Consider the following 21,356-nt stretch of genomic DNA (forward strand, 5'->3'; position numbering starts at 1 on the left):
CAATATTTAATGACAGATGTTCAACATGTATACAAAGGAATAGCCAGTTTACAGTTAGAAAATGCAAAATTTGCCCATTTATTGTCAGTTTTTCCATGTGTTGATGACCTTACCAAAATCAAAACTTAATCATCATTTTTTTGGTTAAATATGTCTTCTGTCTATTACTTGCGAAATATTTACTGAAAAATGTATTAAAATAAAAAATTAAGTTACCTCCCTTTTATATCAATAAAGTAAATTTACTGGAAAAAATAAATAAAAAAACTTAAGCTACCTCCCTTTTATGTCAAGGAAGTGACCATACTATTATGTTAGAGAGGACACCTAAATGCAGCTATATGGAAAAAATGGAAAAGTTTCAAGACTAGATTTTGTTGCCAGTAACCACTCCTTAGGTCGAATATCACAGAAGTCTTTCTGTTAATAAAATGGTAAATTGCATATTTGCAAACAAGTACTCAGGATCTGATGTTCGGAACTTTGTTGCTCTAATCATAACATGTCAATTGAAAGTCAATTTCCGTTATGGATAAAGATGAATGTCATTATAGTACAACAAGACGCAATGTTCTTGTTTTCCTATTTCTTGTTATTAGTCACCCGGGAGGTACTTACAACCAACAAACCCTTATCTCCAGCACACATATAAGCAAGCATGCAGAACAAACACGGAGGCAAAAAGGCGTCTGGATTTCAAAAAAAACCCCAACAAATTACATTATAAATATTAGTGTAATCACTAGTATGAATCACTGATCAGGACATCAACTTACCTATTATAGTCAAACGTTACTCAATCATGAAGGTTAACTTTTCGTTTTTGATAGGAACATACTCCGTGTTTATATATCGCAGTTGGGTATTCGATGAACACTTTTGACACGTTGCATGATCTCATAGTGGCAGATGTTATTTTTTTTTGTGTGAAATGAAAACTGATGTTTTGATTTTGCTCAATAGCTAGCATTGATGTTGTCATCGATGAAGAAGACCCTTTTAAGAACACTTTTTAAAAAATATATTTTTCAAATGTCTCAATGTAAATATTTTCTTTGTTTACATTTTGCCAAAGTTTAATCGATTTCGAGTTCGCATTCTGGTCTTGTTTGCACCTCAGTATTTTACTCCGATCCTTTGAATGAGTCACTGATCGTGAACACGTACATTTTTCACTTACAGCAGGTTATCAGTGGTTTGTACAGACACGTTGGTATGTTTACAGCAGGTTATCAGTGGTTTGTACAGACACGTGTGTATGTTTACAACAGGTTATCAGTGTTTTGTGCAGACACGTTGGTATGTTTACAGCAGGTTATCAGTGGTTTGTACAGACACGTGTGTATGTTTACAACAGGTTATCAGTGGTTTGTGCAGACACCTTGGTATGTTTACAGTAGGTTATCAGACGCGTCATAAGTTTTCAGTGGTTGGTAAAGACATATGGGTATGTACTTCATCAACCTCCACGTCCTCCAGGAGGCGGGCAGTAGGGGTGTGTACACTTCCATACCCTCGCTGTACACGTGGTTTTTGTCACACATTTCTGGATTGTGCCAGGCAGTTATCCCTCGTTCCTTATCCGTTCCTTTGAGAAGAAAAAAGTCAACTAATGTTACCCTAGAAATGTGCAAGACGCCAAAGTTTGCTGCGATTTTTTTTAAATAGTTTGTTCACTACTTTTAGTGAGTATTTTTTTGATTCTATGCGAGTCGAAGCTTTCTATGATTGCCAACTCTTTATCTTGGCAATCTGTTTTGACTTTGTTCTCTTCCCTTCTATTCAAGAATTATGGATTTTCAAATATGAAACATCTTCATCTTCCCTCCATAAACATAATCAATATCAACCTTGTTAGTTTTTAATGTAAAATGTTTCCAGTTGAAAGCTTCCTTAGTTTACTTCACTCATGACGGCTCCCAGGTACCACAACGGTCATAATTCAAAACAGGAATTGTTAAGAATACAAAATGAATGGATACCAATGAGATCATTTGATGTTTGGAACAGTGCCGATTTATCCACCCATGAATCCGTATCTGGTATTTTATTTCACGCACAGTTGGAATATTTTTTGTTACAATAGCAGTACGGTACGCATACCATTTTATGAAGACTCGGAACATGCGCATTAACACCAAAACTATCCCCTTTCCCACTATTTATAGTATAATCCGACCTTAGGTTGTATTTGTAGAATGGAGTGAGTAAAGACTGTCAGCATATCCACCTCATTAGTGAGATGTTTGAACCGTTAATTACCAACTTGGCCAGTAGTTTAACGTTCGTAACGGTTTCTTAATGGCAGATATGAAATTAAATTCAACTTCAAATCGGACCAAAACTGGAGAAAGGATACTTGAAAACTCAGAAGAAACGCTGTTTGGGATATTGTATGGTCCAATGGTTTTGATGATAACATCTATAGGGCCATCCTTTATCCTAATATTCAGCTTGGTTGACATCAGTGAATGTCCCAGGATATACATTATCATTGAATAATTGCAAATTCTGTCATGAAATCTAATGTCAAACATGCAACGCATTCTGGTTTCTTGGCACTTACCACGCACTGTATTGTCCAAGAAACAGGCCACAACACCACCACAAAGGCCGGGGTTACCAAGCAACGTCTTCGCTATATTGTTGTAGTAGCCATTACCTGTAGCAACGATTCATATCATGAGTATTCACAAACAGGATATACAACATTTCTAAAAAAGGTTAATGTCTTGAGCATACGATAAAATCACCTGCCAGAGAAATACAACAATGACCGGTCGATAACGTCAAAATCACGTAATGACATGTTCGTGTAATATCTGTGTTGTATTTACCTTGGAAAATCACCTGTATAGATTGGTTTTGTTTTGTTTTGTTAAATGTCCTACAAACAGCTAAGGTCTTTTAAGAATGTGTCTCCATTTGTGTTTTGTATGCGTAGTTGCTTGCAGGAGACATGGTATGTTGGTGTATTTGCCTCCTTGTGATAGCGCGGATTGACGTGTGTTGACGATTCCTGGATAAAGTATCTGTGTTGATTATACCAATGTATATTAACTGTGTTGAGTATACCTGTGTATAATTAACTGTGTTGAGTATATCCGTGTATAAATAACTTGGTTTTGTATACCTGTGTATAATTAATTTGGTTGAGTATACCTGTGTATAATGAAATTGGTTGAGTATACCTGTGTATTATTAACTGTGTTGAGTATATCCGTGTATAAATAACTTGGTTTTGTATACCTGTGTATAATTAACTGTGTTGAGTATACCTGTGTATAAATAACTTGCTTTTGTATACCTGTGTATAATTAATTTGGTTGAGTATACCTGTGTATTATTAACTGTGTTGAGTATACCTGTGTATAATTAACTGTGTAGAGTATACCTGTGTATAATTACATGTGTTGAGTGTACCTGTGTATAATTAACTGTTGAGTATACCTGTGTATAATTACATGTGTTGAATATACCTGTGTATAATTACATGTGTTGAGTATACCTGTGTATAATTAACTGTGTTGAGTATACCTGTGTATAATTAACTGTTGAGTATACCTGTGTATAATTAACTGTTGATTATACCTGTGTATAAATAACTGTGTTGCGTATACATGTGTAACATTAACTTTGTTGAGTATACCTGTGCATAACAACTGTGTTGATTATACCCGTATATAATAACGGTGTTGATTATACCTGTGTATATTAACGTTGTTGATAATTGGTAGTTGATTGTATAAGGTTTAATATCCTTTCAAAAGCTAAGGTCATTTCAGGACTAGCCACAATGAGTATTGTGGATGTGTGCTGGGGACTTTGTGTGTTGGTGTAACTGCTTCTTTATAACAACGCGGATCCGATGCCGACGTGTAGAGTGCTACCTCACTGAAATACCATGCCGCAGGCACCAAGTACAGCATTCCGGCCGGTTGCATTATACTAAAAACGAGTGAACCAGTGGTTGCAATTATTCCATTTGTTAAACGTTACGCAGCTACAATGTTTAGGACTTTAACATGTCCAAGCTTGTTTGTTTAATTTTGTTTAACGTCCTACTAACAGCTAAGGTCATTTAAGGACGGCCTCCCCTGTGTGCAACATGCATGCGTGTAGTGTATGTGTGTGTATTTTGGGAGGCTGCGATATGTTTGTGTTTGTCTCCTTGTGATAGCGCGGAACTGATGCCGACTTTATAGTGCAATCTCACTGAAACATACTGCGGAAGACACCCAACATTATACTGACAACGGCCGAACCAGTCGTCCCACTCCTAATTTGCTGAGCGTTAAGCAGGAGTATAAACTACCATTTTTAAAGACTTTGGTATTTCTCGGCCAGGGGACAGAACCCAAAGCCTTCCTCACAGGGGCGAACGCTCAACAAATGGCAAAAAGTGAGGCATTGTCAAGGGAGACATTAGGAAGAAGAAAGTTATTTAGAAAGGAGAGAAGAAATAAGGTCCCAAATTTAGTCGCCTCTTACGATCATGCAATTGGGGGCAGCAGGTACAATTCTTACGCCCTACCTGCAGGGTCGACATGTCCAAGCATTTAGACAGAGATCATTGTCTTCCTCACCAATATAAAGTCGGCATCACAAGGAGACAAACACGAACATATCGCAGCCTCCCAAATAACACGCATGCATCTTGCACACAGGGGAGGCAGTCTTTAAATGACCATAGCTGTTGATAGGACGTTAAACAATACTTAACCAAACTTCCTCACATGGGCGAACACTCAACATAAAAGACAAAAGTGAGGCATTGTGAAGCAAGGCGTTAGGAAACAAAGGGAAAACAGGTGTATTAAAAAATACATAAAATTCAAATATTGCAACTTTAACGCTTTTGTGTCCCCATGTAAAGAGCACGACAGCAAATCTCCTATTTTGCAGGGGGTTCACTCATTAGTTGCCTTTTACGGTTCCCTTTGCAATCCCCGACTTACAAAGGGGTACTGCTTTAATGATACCTAGGTACATTACCTGTGTTGATGTCATCTGGATTAGTTTCGATCCAATTCGGAAGCATGAGACCCGTCAGGATTGCAATGCCGATAATAGCAAGGTTACGAGTCGATGACAGCGAGACAGCGGCCAGATTAGACAGGACGACGCCATTGAACGTACCAAACATGACGATCATCGCGCCACCTAGGACGGGATAGGGGATAGTGATGAAGACTGCTGATACCTTCCCCAAAATTCCAAACACGATATATATTAGCGACACCAACAGGAACACGTCCCTACTGGCTACCTGTTGAAACATAATTTATACAGAAGTCAACGGTTGCAAATATTCGTCGTTTCCAAAGAATTCTTAAATATCCATTCTGTGAAGGAATGTTTGCAGATACCCGAAGAATTCTCTCAACCCGTATAACTTCCATTTTACCTACAGGATACATTGATGGACTAATCATATTGATATCTTAATTTTTTTATTACAAACGAACGTCGGTTCATGTGCTGCTGTTGCGTTTATACCTTTGTGATTCCAATTGCCCCGATGTTGCCGCCAAATGTGCTAGTGGCGTGTCCGCACCCAATGACCCCTGACAGAGCACTACAGAAGCCCTCTACGGCAATTCCACGGTTCACTCCGTGTCGTGGAGGAGGAGGCACATTACATATCCGTGCGCATGCATAATAATCCCCTACCGAGTCTAGAATTGATAAAATGGTGCCGATGAGGAATGCGATGAATACTCCGATGTTAAACGATGGCTGGCCAAATTGATCTACGACAAGCAAATAGGTGTTAGTTAATGTCAAGACAAGTTATGTAAACTTGAACTCGAAAGTCGGCATAATCTCAGTGCTAATGCAAATTTACAAACGAGACAAACACGCATACACGGAGGCATGTATTTTTAACAGATGTATGGGAAAGGAAGACACCTAACAACTGAATTTTCTTAATAACATTTTTTGTTTTGTTAATTTTTGTTCTGTAGGCTGTTCCTAAGAATATAACCGCCTCCTCTACTGGAACTAGTATACCTTCAATCTCACGTAGGTTTATGCGCAACAAGTAATGCAGATCGCAACGGAAGTTGTCCTCTCGCTACACAAGCCATACTTACATCACACAAGCCATACTTACATCACACAAGAAAGATTTTACATAAAGAGCAACCTTATTGCCATGTATGTGACCAGGCATTTGCATTTTATGATTAAATGTGCCGTTTTCAAACAAAAACATATTCTATAAAGTATCGTGTATGAAGCGTTTATTTTATAGTTTCTTTTTAATCATATGTGATTATTAAACAACCAATTTGTTCACTTGACGTATTTAACTTTTGTATACGCATTAAACACTAGTTGTATTTATTCATTTTCGTTAATGTTTATTTTGTCCTAAATGAATTGCAATGTCGATGGGTGGTTAAACAATACAAAAGAAAAACCGAAATCCTTTACGTATCGACTGATTCAATACGGATAACACACTTGGGTAAGGCATACGGAACCAAGAGGCGTTGGTAACGATTCCAGCCCGGGCGTCTGTTCTGGCGAAAAACTCGGACTGACTTGGGTCGTCTGTTAGTGCCCCTGTGTACGTCATCACGGCCGACACTGACCAACCCACCAACATCCCCATCAGGACCTGCAATAAAAAAACATAAACATCATCTCGTGGAAATGTGAATATACGTAGATACATCAAATTATGTGTGCTTTACTTAAACTGCTGATGTATAACACAGAAAAACTACTGATGTATAACAAAGAATACCGTATGCTATATTGGTGTTATTCACCAAATTGGTATTGATTTCTTCAAGTATTTAAATATGTATGTTAACTTCGATATGTGTACAAATATTTCATCTGTTTGTTGATGGTTTTACCATATATATATATATGTTTGCAAATTATGAAAGAAATTAACCTGTTAGAGAGATCTATTCAATGATAATATTTGAACTATTTTACTGAACCTGTTACATGTTTCTAATTTACCGAGAACACCTGCTGAAGAGGGTACCAGTAGATGTATAGGCCTCTCTTTTTGGACCAAGCTGGAAGCGGCATTTTCTTGTGACCGATATACAATGACATGAAGATAGCAGTGATGGCGGTGCTGCATCAGAATCAGTACAAAATAGTTTACTTTTTTTCCTGAAAATGCGTCTTCATTAATAAAGAGTTAAAACAACTGAAATCATATACAATTTATAAAAAAGGAACATTAACCCTGTTATCATTCTTAGAAACTATTCACTTACTTTTAAGAAATCTTTGGAAACATTATCATTTCATCTTGAAATAAAAAGCAATAATATTTAAAGGGCATAGCATGATCTAATTTCACACTTTGATGTGAAACTGATTTTTTTTAATAAGATTGAGAAATAGCGAAGGCAATCTCATTTTAAGCTCATCATCATCGTAATCAAATGGATGGCTTGTTAAATGGTCCATCGACTGCCCTGAAATTTTTTTTTATTGTTATTTCCCAAGAAGTACGTACAGATTTTTCCGAATTTGGTGTAAAGGCTTTCCTTGGTCTATAGATGTGCGTGTTTAATTTTCAGACTGATGTAGCATTGTACCCACCTTGTTTTATGAAAGTTGCAGTTAGTTATTTTTCAAGATTGGTTTGGTTTAGTATTGTTTAACGTCATATCAACAGCTATGGTCATGTAAGGACCGCCTCCTCTGTGTGCAAGATGCTTGCGTGTAGTGTATGCGTGTGTGTTTTGGAAGGCGCGAAACTAATGTGATAGCGCGAAACTGATACCGACATTATAGTCGAAAACTAAAGGCCAAAACGTGAGGCATTGTCAAGAGAGACATTAGGAAGAAGAAAGTTGTTAAGAAAAAAGAGAAAAGATAAGATCCCAAATTTAGTCGCCTCTTACGATCATGCCATGGGGGCAGCAGGTACAATTATTATATTATTAAGCCCTACCTGCAGGGTGTTATTTTTCAAGAAGTACAGATCATCTTCAAATGTCATTATATATATCGTTCTTCCCGATTCCTAGTTTTACATTCCTTGTTTTGATATATCTCTTCTTTTGTTTATATCTTACACGAAATGTTTCAGTTGATATGAATGGCACTGTCACACCCAGCTTTGTTAAGTTTCAACCAAAGTTACCACACGATACATTTACAGTTGACAACACTATAAATAAAACATATAAGAAAAAAGAAATGATAAAACGTATGTAAAACATGCTCTGTCGATGAGATATATTGTAACGACTTTTCCTTTCACAATGATATAGTTTGTTTCTAACCATAGGTATCAGTTTAGTGTGTTACTTACATGCCCGCTATTCCCCAGTGGCACATGGCAAATTTACTTGTTACACGCGAAAGAAAAATCCCTCCGAGTAATATGGTTGGTACGATAGTGACTGGTCCAATGAACCGGAGCAAGAACCCCACCGTACCCGTCGCGCCGACAAGGAAGTGAATCACACCAGCCAGGATAAGACAGCCCTGGAACTAACGGTAAAGCCATACTGGTATCCGCTGTAAAATTATATTACTGTCAGACATTCCTGGAACTAACGGTAAATATTTTACTGTCAGATAGCCCTGGAATTAACGGTTAAGTCATATTACTGCACTGGAATTAACTGTAGCTGTACCAATTAGCAAACAAGGATGGACTCAATCTGGTCTATGACTGGGAAAATGCAAGACGAGGAAGGGAAACTAATGTTCTCCGACCTCTCTGTGGTAATGTGTGGCATCCTAACCATACCACACAGTAGTGCACACTAGAACAGAACTGAGCGGCGAGCAAGTCTTGAGATAGTACTCTAGAAAGTCTCCCATGTTTTTAAATCATCAAGCACCCCTCAGGATTTCACGGACAAGGAACTGGACCATAGCAGGGGCCGTACTACAGGTCTCTAAAATCCTAATGAAATTCTGCCAGCAGCTGCGTTGTGTTACTTAACAGATTTGACCCAATGTGCTGGGTTGTGTTACTTGACAGATTTGACCCAAAGTGCTGGGTTGTGTTTATTGTATAACTTTATTTTGCAATAAGAATAAAAAAGAAATACAAAATCATCTGAAATGATGCCAATTATCAGTTTGATATTGTCACTTAAAAAATGTTATCAGGATACACCAGTATTCACCCAGAGCACCTAGGAATTCAAATTTTCCAGGGCAGAACCCCGTACCCCACTAACAGGAGGGGCTAAGACGCCTCCTCCCCTGCCTGGCCGCTCGGATGCTGGCTGTGCAAGCATATAGATACTGCACTTTCCTATGTCAAACTACACTTTAATTCCTCTTTGGCGAATAAAAGGGTAAACAGGTCAGCAACTTGTTTAAATGTACACCTTCTATATCATTAATTTGTATTTACCTTTAAATACTTTGACTCATGCTTTATTTTTCAAATTAGTCATGGACATTGTTACCGTAAAATTGGAGGTTTCCATCAACACCACGCCAGAAGTTGCCTATTTGGCAGGACGATATAGAGTTATTTCGAGAAATGGCATTGGCAAACAATAAAAAAAACTCACCTCTTGTAGTTTTGTCAATGCCAGCTGCAGCTTCAATGTAAGCTCATCGCTGACTGTAATGTTGACATTAACGTCGCTCGTCAGGAAACTCATGTCCGTCCCGGAAGCTTGAAATGTTAATATTTATAATAAGATTTCTTTGAGAAGTCGAAGGACAAGAGCTATTTCACGTAAAATCGGAAAAGGAAACTGATATGCCACACCCCCTTTGCCGATTGCGACTAGTGTCGTAGCCCCGAGCAGATTCAAGGCTTGTCTTCTGCTTCTTCTGCGGAAGAAACCAAAACTGATCTGTTGCAAGGATGTTAAACAGCAAACAAAGAAAGCTACAAAGAATTGTTGCAACGGACGCGAACCATATCGAACACAGGCACATTATTCGAATGCACACATGTCGGAATACAAGCGGATATTTTGGGAAATTCTTTTAAGGAAATACGCGAAGAGGAACAAACCAATTCTCTAAAGTTGAACATTTTTATGACAATTACACAGGTATACAACTTATACCAGACGATAGGGTACACAGCAGGCCCCTGAGATGGTAGTTTAGCCTACTTGTGAGCCAGTCTGTGTTAATGTACAGACTAACACACCACTACCCTAATGTCAAAACATTGTACTCGGGCTGACACGTATTTTCTTTGTACGTAAACAATTCATACTACCAGCATTTATGACGTTAAACAAAATAAAACCAAACCATTCACATTACCATTCAAACTGTGACAAGCTTGTTAACAAAATCACCGCTGACAAATCACCGCTGACAATTATTAAACAATCTCAGTGATATGATATCGCGGTAGTAGACAGAATTAACTAAGAAATGATGGTTCGAAGTAAATCGTATATCAAGTATTTTGAACCTTCCATGGCGAATTTTGTTTTAAACGAATTGACAACATTCCTGGTCTGCAGAAATAATCAATAAGTTTGTTGATGTCGGTTTCTTTGCAAAAAATTGCATGGCATTCAATGACCAGTTTGTTAAACGTCACCGCAACAGCCAGGCTCTTATTAGTACGGGTGCCCAGAGACACACCGCCTAAACCCAAAAAGTGGATAGAAAAGAAAAAGATCCCAAATGTTGCAATGAGGGCAGGCAGCAGATCAATTTTGGTCACTTACATTATCCCCTTCGTAAAAGAAACAAAAGAAACTAGAAAATGTGTGCAAGACATGATAATGTATGCCCCCCCCCCCCCCCCTTCTATGGCGGGGGCATAAAAACCCGATTCTGCAGGGGGCACATTAGAGGCCTTTTAAGATACAAATGCAGTGAGATACAGCAGGCCTATTTTTCTCTCGAACCACAAGTAGCATAGACCGCGGAGAGGAAGTTGTATCTGCATTGGCCATACTTGCATAATATTTGTCGTAAGGGAAACTAACCTTACTGTCATACACATGATCGAACTTTTACTGTCAAACATTTTATGAATGAATGCGCTTTGACGATGTGCCGTCTTTGAACAGCAAGTAGATGTTTTACAAAATTCGTGTTTAAATTACTTCCCAAAGGATTGTGTTCAAATCATATTCAAACTACAGATACTTTAATAATAATACCGACATTATTTATTATTCATAATGCGTGTTACAAATAGTCCTTTATACTTAACAATGTCGCTGACTATCTTATCTTAAATAAAACACTGCACTCATTGTTTGAGCAGAAGTAAAGTTCAGTGATATGTAGACTGGGTGTATATTTATACCTAGGGTCACCCAGTACATGGGCTTTGCCACATGTATGTGAGCATGTTATGTCACACCTGAGTGAAAGAACGTATACCTGAGGTTGTGCATGCAGGTCGTTCTATATGAACGACGCATGCGCAACCACTTTACCTCACACAGCACAAACCCTTACCCAGTCACTCAGAGCTGAACAGCAGATCATGCTAGATGAAGCAATAATCTGCCAAGGACTTACCACCCGGAAGAGGCCCTGGTAAGACAGACTAACTATAAACTCTAGTATAATATATATAATATATATCAATTTATTAAGTTCATAATGAACAATTGATTACCATTTTTGTACATTATTACAGATTATCAATAGAAGTGACTATTGTGTAAATATATATTTTACAGGCTCTTTTTCCGAGAGACATGAATGGCTAATAAAACATTCTCGAACAACGGAGGACTTGTGTGTCTAAATTGAACATGCCGAAGGTCTTACATATCCTTGACCAAGGATCACGCTTTCTATGAAATGTCAGCAAGTCTTCAGGAAACGTTTTATTACTTGAGTTACTTACATGTATCAATCACTTTACAGAAATCTTTGTCTATGAGCTGTATCGTCATCAGAGGAACAACATAATCAGCAGATGGTCCTTGAAATAATGGCAACCTACGAAACGATAAATAGAGTATTGGACATGCATTTCGATGTCATTGTGATCCGTCATAAATTTACCCAAACTCGTTTTTCGAAATGGACCTGCTTTGTTTGTATCAGAGGTCTAAATCTTCACAAGAATCATTATAAACAATGGTTCATCGATAACTGAACGTTACTCAACTAAGCCATCATCAAAACTTGCTACAGTCGTATTGTGTCAAAGTATTTAAGAACGAAGTGGGGTTATGGTAATGGACTTTTAAGAAATCAAAGATACGTTTTTTGTGAAGATTATTATGTGATATATGGCATAATTATATAACAGATAGAACAATTAATGATGCTTTTCATTGAAAAGTTTTTTATAACTCTTTTGTAAGGCAGAATATAACGTAGACCATATTGATACTATCGTATTGGGAAATACAAAAAAAAATATCTACTGTATAAGTGATGAGAACAGTAATAAGGTTGAAGACATTATAATATCTTGTATGGATGGATGGATTGGGTGTTAAAGTAGTAGTCGTTGTTTATCCATGAAAAAAATCATAAAAGGGTGGAGTTTTCAGCTGTTAAAAAGAAGCTTTTGTTTTTAAATTCACATTTTTGTTTGTGAAAACGCTGCATTGCAATTTGAATCTGAAGTTATCTCTTGACACTATTATGCATGTTATTTCATAAAATTATCGCCTCGTGAGTGTTTTTAGCTCACCATCATCAAATGGTGGGCCATTTGTAATCGGAGGTCTTTCTCAAACTTCACATGACGGTTTCCCATCGTCCCCAGTTATGCATATCGAATTTTGGGACTCTTCGGAAAAAACCATGATGGCCGGCCAATAGATGCCATCTTGATTTTTTTAAGAAATACATTTTGTAAGTCCAATTTCTCAGAAATAACTGGAGGGATTTTTTCTTTTTCAATTTTGATATGTATGTTCCTCTTGGTGTTTGGTTGTGAATGCTTATTTTTGAGACTAACTGGATGAGCAAAATGGCCGACAGGCGGCAGTCTTTCATTTGGACTTTGAATGCTATTGTTATTAGTCGGGAAGATCTAGAGATATCGTTCTGAAATTTAGTACGCAGGTTTCCTTTGATCTTGAGTTGTGCATGTTAACCGGATAGATTAATTAGATAAAGAAGAGGCCTAGAGGGCCTGTATCGCCTATTTGGATCTAAGCAATCATGGCAAAATATTATCCAAATAAGCTCCAAGGGAATTGGCTAGACCCCCAAAGCCAATCTTTGAAGTATATCTGTATTCGATTTTTCATGCCCAGCAATTTTATGTTATGTTTTGGGTTGGGGATCTCAACTGTTTCAAAGGTGTGACTCGGAAACTAGGTCCCTAGGGTTGCGGCCAGACCCCAGGATCAATTATAATATCATGACAGAATTTGTCTCTTTATGCCTAACACTTTTATATGTAGTTTTGGGATGGGGATCTTAACCGTTGCAAATCATGACCCAGGGAAACACGAACATATCGCAGTCTCCCAACACTACACGCATGCATCTTGCACACAGGGGAGGCCGTCCATTTATTAAATGACCACAGCTTTTGATAGGATGTTCAACAATACTAAACCAAACCTTGTGATAGCGCGAATCTGATGTAATGCTATATCACTGAACAACCATGCCGAAGGCACCCAGCACAGCATTATTCCGCCCTGTCACATTATACTGACCCGCCCTGTCACATCAGTTGTTGGATTACCCTAATGGTGAACGTTAAGTAAGAATAGAAACTACCATTTTTAAGGTCTTTGGTATGTACCGGCCGAAGGACAAAATCTTTTGCCTTCTTTACCTGAGCGAACGTACAATATTAAAGCTTGAGGCGAGGTATTTCCAAGCATGGCATAAGTAGAGAGAAATTTAATGATCCAGAGTATTGAACGATACCTGCAGTGGGTTACTTTATCGATCCCCGACTTGCAGGGGTGTGGACATTTTCATGTTCAATTTGAATTTACTGCTTAATAGGAATGCTAATTATAGCCATCCTTACGTTAACCTACCTGATACCGAGCGTCACCATCATAGCGGTCGTGATCCCGGACATCAGTAGAGTCGAGCTCAGCAGGTTCGTCCTGAGGTCCGGAAAGTCGGATGCACAAGCAACGTCGGCAACAAGTGAGGAGACGACTAGGGACGCGGACACAGACAGCAGGGCTTGCTGTGATACAGAAATAAACAAAATATTTTATTGTTATAACGTGACGGATAGTCATCTTTTGGAACTAAAAATAAATAAATGCAAAGAAAGGCAGTTGGCAAAATACATTATAAAGTGGACGTCTCCACAATGCCTAGACTGTCCGCTACACAAATAGATGGCATGTTTCAGGTTATTCTAACCCAAGTACTTGTTTTGTTGGTATCAGATTGATATTTGTGTTTTGCACATTTTATTCCAATCAAACCTATTCATTTCGATGATAAGACGTGAAGATGTAAACAAAAAATGGTTAATGAACACACCTTAAATGACTCCATATTAGCTTTATAGGATTAAGACACCCACGAAGAAAAACGTCCACAACAAAACAAATTACTATGAATTATAGTGGTCTCTTGTCAAGAATATGTCCAAGAGATAATATATACAAGTTTCGAAAATAAAGGTGCAATAGCAACAAAAACCTGAGGACACTGACCAACTTATATGTACAGTATGGGACACTGGGCACTGACTAACTTATATGTTCAGTATGGGGCACTGACTAACTTATATGTACAATATGGGGCACTTACTAATTTATATGTACATTATGGGGCACTGACTAACTTATATGTACAGTATGGGGCACTGACTAACTTATATGTACAGTATTGGACACTGACTGACTTATATATACAGTATGGGACACTGACTGACTTATATGTACCGTATGGGACACTGACTGACTTATATGTACAGTATGGGACACTGACTACCTTATATGTACAGTATGGGACACTGACTGACTTATATTTACAGTATGGGACACTGACTAACTTATATGTACAGTATTGGACACTGACTAACTTATATGTACAGTATGGGACCCTGACTGACTTATATGTACAGTATGGGACACTGACTACCTTATATGTACAGTATGGGACACTGACTGACTTATATGTACCGTATGGGACACTGACTGACTTATATGTACAGTATGGGCCACTGACTAACTTATATGTACAGTATGGGACCCTGACTGACTTATATGTACAGTATGGGACACTGACTAACTCATATGTACAGTATGGGACACTGACTGACTTATATGTACCGTATGGGACACTGACTGACTTATATGTACAGTATGGGACACTGACTACCTTATATGTACAGTATGGGGCACTGACTAACTTATATGTACAATATGGGGCACTTTCTAATTTATATGTACAGTATGGGGCACTGACTAACTTATATGTACAATATGGGGCACTTACTAATTTATATGTACATTATGGCGCACTGACTAACTTATATGTACAGTATGGGGCACTGACTAACTTATATGTACAATATGGGGCACTTTCTAATTTATATGTACAGTATGGGGCACTGACTAACTTATATGTACAATATGGGGCACTTTCTAATTTATATGTACAGTATGGGGCACTGACTAACTTATATGTACAATATGGGGCACTTACTAATTTATATGTACATTATGGGGCACTGACTACCTTATATGTACAGTATGGGGCACTGACTAACTTATATGTACAATATGGGGCACTTACTAATTTATATGTACATTATGGCGCACTGACTAACTTATATGTACAGTATGGGGCACTGACTATCTTATATGTACAGTATGGGACACTGACTAACTTATATGTACAGTATGCGTTTCGGTGTAAACAGTTTCTTTAATTTTCTGTGGCAATGTGGTATTTATCAATGAGTCACAATAAGCTGATGAAACGAGGTATGTATTTAGAGTTTTGCTAAACTTTAAGGGATGCTATTAATTAGTCCTCACCAATACTACCGTAGGTATCTATTAGTTTACACTCCATCACTGTATCCGTTCGTCCGTGTAGAATAAATCTGCCGTTATCCACGTAGGACCCCCTGCAAAATTTAGGATGGGTGTTTATGCCCTCTGCTTTGAGACACAAAAGCGACCAAAATAAATCTGCTTCACCAATTTCAGGAATCTTTATATTTCTCTCTACTTCTAACTACATTATATTCCCTAGCACCTTGCTTTTGACTGTGGTGTTGAGCGTTTGCCCAGGTGAGGAACGCAATGGGTACTGTCCCAGTGCCAAGTTCTTAAAAATGGTAGTTGTTATTCCATGCTTAACGTACAGCGTTAAGGGTAATGGCAACAATTGGGTTACCCGTTGTCAGTATAATGTGACCGGGCGGAATGCTGTGCTGGGTGCCTTCGGCATGGTATTTCAGTGTGGAAGCACTACAAAATTTGCATCAGATCCGCGCTATTACAAGAAGGCATATACACCAACATACCCTGCCTCTAGCACACATACACATGCCCGAATACACATTGAGGCGTATAATGCGGCCAATGTATGTTTGATGAACTCATATGAACTTTTTGGACTTTGTGGAATTTAAGTAGTCCGTTTTTTTGTAGTTTTTAAAAGGACACAACAACGCTTTGATCCGAAATAAAGTAACTACATATTATTTCATTAGATATGATACCAGTTCTATTATTGAACCATATGAACTCAACATTTGAGAAAAATATATCATTGCTTGTTTAACGCAAGAGGATAGAATAAGTATATCATTGAATGTATCAATTCAAAGATACTGGCATGAATTGTCTGTCCTGTTGCGTGACTTGAAGTAAACTATTTAAGACCCGTGGATTAATAATGTTTTAAGAACTTATCTTGTGCTTATTTGTTCTACAATATATGTACCTTGCTTTTAGAAAGGACATTGTTAGCTTAGCACATGACAGTTGAAATGCTGGTCTGTTTGCCCATGCAAAATCGTTAAAAGCAAATATGAAGTCAAATATGTTTCTAAATATACGGCAAAAAATCATAAATATTAGTAACGAGATTCCTATCTGTGATCGATCGTAAAAAGGTCGTTTTAATACCACTATGTGCTCGTAACGATACGGTCGCCATGCATTATTCATTTGTAACTTTCATCACACATTCGCATCTACAACTGTCGTAAGCATCGTTGCTGATAGTGATGCATACGGCTATCGAAATTCCAAAAACCACAGCAGCGTTCAGTGTTTTAAGATCCCGTGACCGATCATAGGTGTCGGTACCAGGTTTTTTTATGTCGCAATTTATACAGTTTCCTCGGTCTGAAAAGTAATCCTCCTGTCTTCTGAGCTAGGGATGATATATTGAATTGCTTTGTTTGCCTTTATCGTGCTACACTTACAGTTCTGAAATTATTGTTTTATGTTTAATAAACTACAAAAAATGTTTGCGAATACTTTAGTATAATTTGACCCACTGGGCAGTCATACGGTTATACTTTGACACTATTTACTATTGAATTCTATAAAAGACGTCTGCCAAAGTCCAGAAACCAATCTTTATAAAGTTGACCTTTTAAGCAGGTTTATATATCGTGATACGTTTCGTTAGCATCGTACTACCATACGTATAGTATTTTAAGGTATGCATATCGTTGCTGCCCAATTCTATGCAGAAACGGTTGTATAGTTCAAACAGGTGAGGAATGTCCTAGGCTCTGTCCCAAGGCCAGGACATACTAAAGTCCTTATTCCCAGCTATGTCATTAAGGACGCTTTAGGGTAATGACAACAACCGGTTTACCCATTGTCAGTACCATTGTCAGTATAATGTGACCGGGTGAAAAGATGTGCTTCGGCATGGTATTTCAGTGAGATAATACTATAAAGTCGACATAAGATCCGCGCTACTATTACAAGGAGGTAGGTACGTCAACGAACCCTGTATCGGGTACACATACACACATGGAGGCAAGTCCTTAAATGACGTTAGCTTGTCAGAGGACGTTTAACAATGTACATCCAAACCAATCATGCGAGGTTCAAATGTTTAAAAAATATTTGTAGCTACATTTCGCTTTTATTCAGTAATGAACAAAACAAGCTCCCGAGGTCAACAACACATGACAATTGTAAATCAACCCCATCTAGTCAGAGCTCTTCTGAAATTTTGAAAGTGGCTATGGTTGGATATATTTTCGAAAAGACCAACAGGTTTTTATATAGGTTAGAACTGTAGAGATAGTTACCGTCTCGAGAGAGCAGTATTATTATAAGAAAGTTAGCCTACAAGGGAAAACATCTGTAACATCGATTCGTAAACCTCTTTTTAAACAGTAAACATCTTTACAAATCTACACTTCCTGAAAACTGATTGTCTGTTACCAAATGATACAACTAACTGCACCCGCTTTTGATTTCCAAAGTAGCGTTTGTGCTTTACGTTTCCGCTTATTTTATGTCATTTTATCAACCTTTTTAAGCACTAATGGCCTTCTATTTCTGAACTTGCAGTTGAGATTGTAATGCTAACAAACTCATTAATGGTTTTTTTTATGATTCATTAAAAGTAATGTTATGTCATTGTGCATTATCATTTGGTTTGTTTTGAAAATGTCCAGATCTAATATTGACAATTTGCTTTATGTTACATCATACATGTCGACTTAGAGTGTTGTTAAATGTTAGTGTCGAATGACATATTAGTCGGGCTCTTGTTCACCGTTTACCTGAAATGCCAGAAAGATGGATACAAGGATAGGTGGTCGGTCGGATACGTTGTAAAGTAGACCCCCTGGTTGATCGTCCTTCTCAATGACTACTTCAGTTGGAATGTCTGCTACACAAGTACTTGCATTGTCAGGAGACGGCTCATCCATTTCGGTTGCATCGAAACGAGTTTTTAACTGGTCTGTTCTTGACTCATCCATTTCCATTCGCGTCAACCCTTAACGATCCGCTTGTTTGAAATGACTTAGGTGTGACGGATGTTAGATATGGTACTGTAACGGTCTCCTGTAACAGATGTGCTCTCGCTTAATTATCAACAACTCATCTGTGCCTTATATACGTCAGTTTATACCATGCTCTATTGGTTTGATTGTTGGACGTCAATAATACTCCAAACTTGTTATTCTTATGTGTTGTGGGAAGGCGGGGTCTTGTGCAACACAAATATATAGATTAAAAAAGTTTATACATGTACACCTTATACTATTTTGCTAGTGAAGTTAAAATATCCATCTCAAGGCTTCTAAGAAATTATTCTTGAGATGTATATTTCAATATTTTGTTACATTTCTATTTACAAAAATGCATCAGAAGGGTTTTTAGAACGCTATTCGTTACACAATTGGTCCTAGTGGTGCTACACGACATATAACGTATACTTTTTTTTATCTTGTATTTATTATTGTCTTTCTGTCATGTTCAAACTTAAAATACGTAATAAATGCGAACATTAGAAATGGACATACGCAGACTGTCAACACATTCCTATCCACTTTATGTAAGGACAAACTGTTCTTAATAGACACATAGAGCGCCTTCCTCATCATGGTCTACCCGCCCGCTCGAGATATGCAGCCACTGATCCCTCAGGTATCCACATTAGCGAAGCAGGACCCAATATCATGATACGACTGCTACTCGAATTCGCTCACAGTGAATGCATTCTAGATATGCATAAACCCCTTAACCGTACTGATGAAACTAAAAAGAGAGTTTTAAGTAGTCAGTTAACACCCCCTGGCAGCGAAAAGCCAGGCCCGAAAACGAGCAAGCGAGAGAACGATAATGAGAGTCAGGAGCTTACTGATACCACTTCGTAATTAACACATCGTGACTTTATATATATATATAATACCTCATATTAGTATGTATATTGTGTGCCTACGAATTGGATCCAAACTGTCCTGTACTTGATCATTGATAGTATATTCATTAAAGTAAGTATGTATATAAACTATTTCTTATCCATACACCCTACTATGCAGAACAGCAATAACTCTTACATTGCATGTAAATGGGCTTAGAGACTATAAGAAAAGTAAATGGGCTTAGAGACTATAAGAAATATACAAAATGTTCCAATGGATCAATACACAAAAGTATCAAATTATTTGTTTACAAGAAACACATTGCACAAACCAAGACATGGTGAAATGGAACTCAGAATGGAAAGATATTGGGGGTCGAACAATAAAAGTATATGGAATAATGGTACGTCAGAATCAAGAGGAGTAGCAATATTATGGAAAAACAACCCAAATTTAACAATAACGGAAGGTAAAAGGGACAATGAAGGCAGAGTCATATCCTGTATATTAGGATCCGATACAAAGTCAATAAACATAATCATTGTATACTCGCCCAATAAAGGACATGAGAGAAAACTTCTTTTCAAATCACTTCGTAATTTCTTTGAAAATAATTATAATTCCAAAAATATTGTTATGGGAGACATTAACTGTGTAATAAACAAAAGCAGGGTTAGAGTCCCATCTCAAAACAATGATGACATAGGTAATGTAGAACTCAAATCATTTATGTCAAATTTTGAACTTGAGGATATTTGGAGAAAGCGTAATGCAGTTGCTGAAAAATATACTTTTGAGAGAGGGGTATCTAAATCCAGAATAGACTTTATCCTTACAGAAGCACACATCAACAACTTCATCATAGAAACAAAAATTAAACACTGCCCTTATAGCGATAACAATGTCTTAACATTAAAATTAGCAATGAATGAAATCCAGAGAGGACCAGATAACTGGAAATTGAGTGAGAACAGAATAAATAGTGATTTATTCAGTAATGCATTTGAAATTAGTTGGAACAGCTGGAAAGAAGAGATTAAAACACATGATAATATATTGGACTGGTGGGAAATCATAAAAACCAGGTTCAAATCCTTGTCTATAGAAATAGGAAGAAAGATATGTATACAAATGTACCTGAAAAGGAACTTAAACAAACTGAGCTTGAACTAGAAAATCTTGCCAACAAAAATTCAGAGGAACAGGCCACACTAGAAATGATCAACAAATTAAAAAAATAAAGATTACTATCGCAATACAGCTGATGCAACTAGAGTCAGATCAAGAATACAAACATACGAAGAAGGCGAAAAATCTACAAAATATTTTTTCAATTTAGAAAAAATAAACGTTGAAAATAAACAATGGCATCGGATTAAAGGGGAAGATGGAAACATAAAACATTTTACACGAACAGAGAAAGTTTATTCTAAATTATTTACAACGGAAGGATGGATTTTTGATTCGAAACTCTCTTTCATAACACATATAAAGTATCTGAAGGATAAGTGTTCCAATGCGTTAAACATTATACGAGTCCTTTCTCATACTGATTGGGGAGCGGACCGTGAAATGCTTTTGCGCCTACACAGATCACTTATTCGAACAAAACTGGATTATGGTTCTATGATTCAATCTGTTCCAAGTAAAGATC

At 37.5% G+C, this 21,356-nt stretch overlaps 1 protein-coding gene across 1 annotated transcript; it reads right to left on the minus strand.

Annotated features, from left to right (window-relative positions):
* Window positions 1-18,819, minus strand: LOC110465931 (solute carrier family 23 member 2-like). Its single transcript, XM_021522112.1, has 11 exons — window positions 18,614-18,819; window positions 13,914-14,071; window positions 11,798-11,892; window positions 9,525-9,631; window positions 8,300-8,481; window positions 6,985-7,105; window positions 6,472-6,628; window positions 5,500-5,753; window positions 4,996-5,269; window positions 2,567-2,662; window positions 1-1,588 (listed from the first exon to the last, which is right to left on the minus strand). The coding sequence occupies exons 1-11, from the start codon at window positions 18,812-18,814 to the stop codon at window positions 1,392-1,394; spliced, it is 1,842 nt and encodes a 613-aa protein (XP_021377787.1). The 5' UTR covers window positions 18,815-18,819; the 3' UTR covers window positions 1-1,391.
* Between the last annotated feature and the right edge of the window lie 2,537 nt (window positions 18,820-21,356).

This window comes from Mizuhopecten yessoensis, unplaced genomic scaffold, assembly GCF_002113885.1.
Source record: "Mizuhopecten yessoensis strain PY_sf001 unplaced genomic scaffold, ASM211388v2 scaffold11107, whole genome shotgun sequence".
In the NCBI taxonomy this organism is placed as follows: Eukaryota; Metazoa; Mollusca; class Bivalvia; order Pectinida; family Pectinidae; genus Mizuhopecten; species Mizuhopecten yessoensis.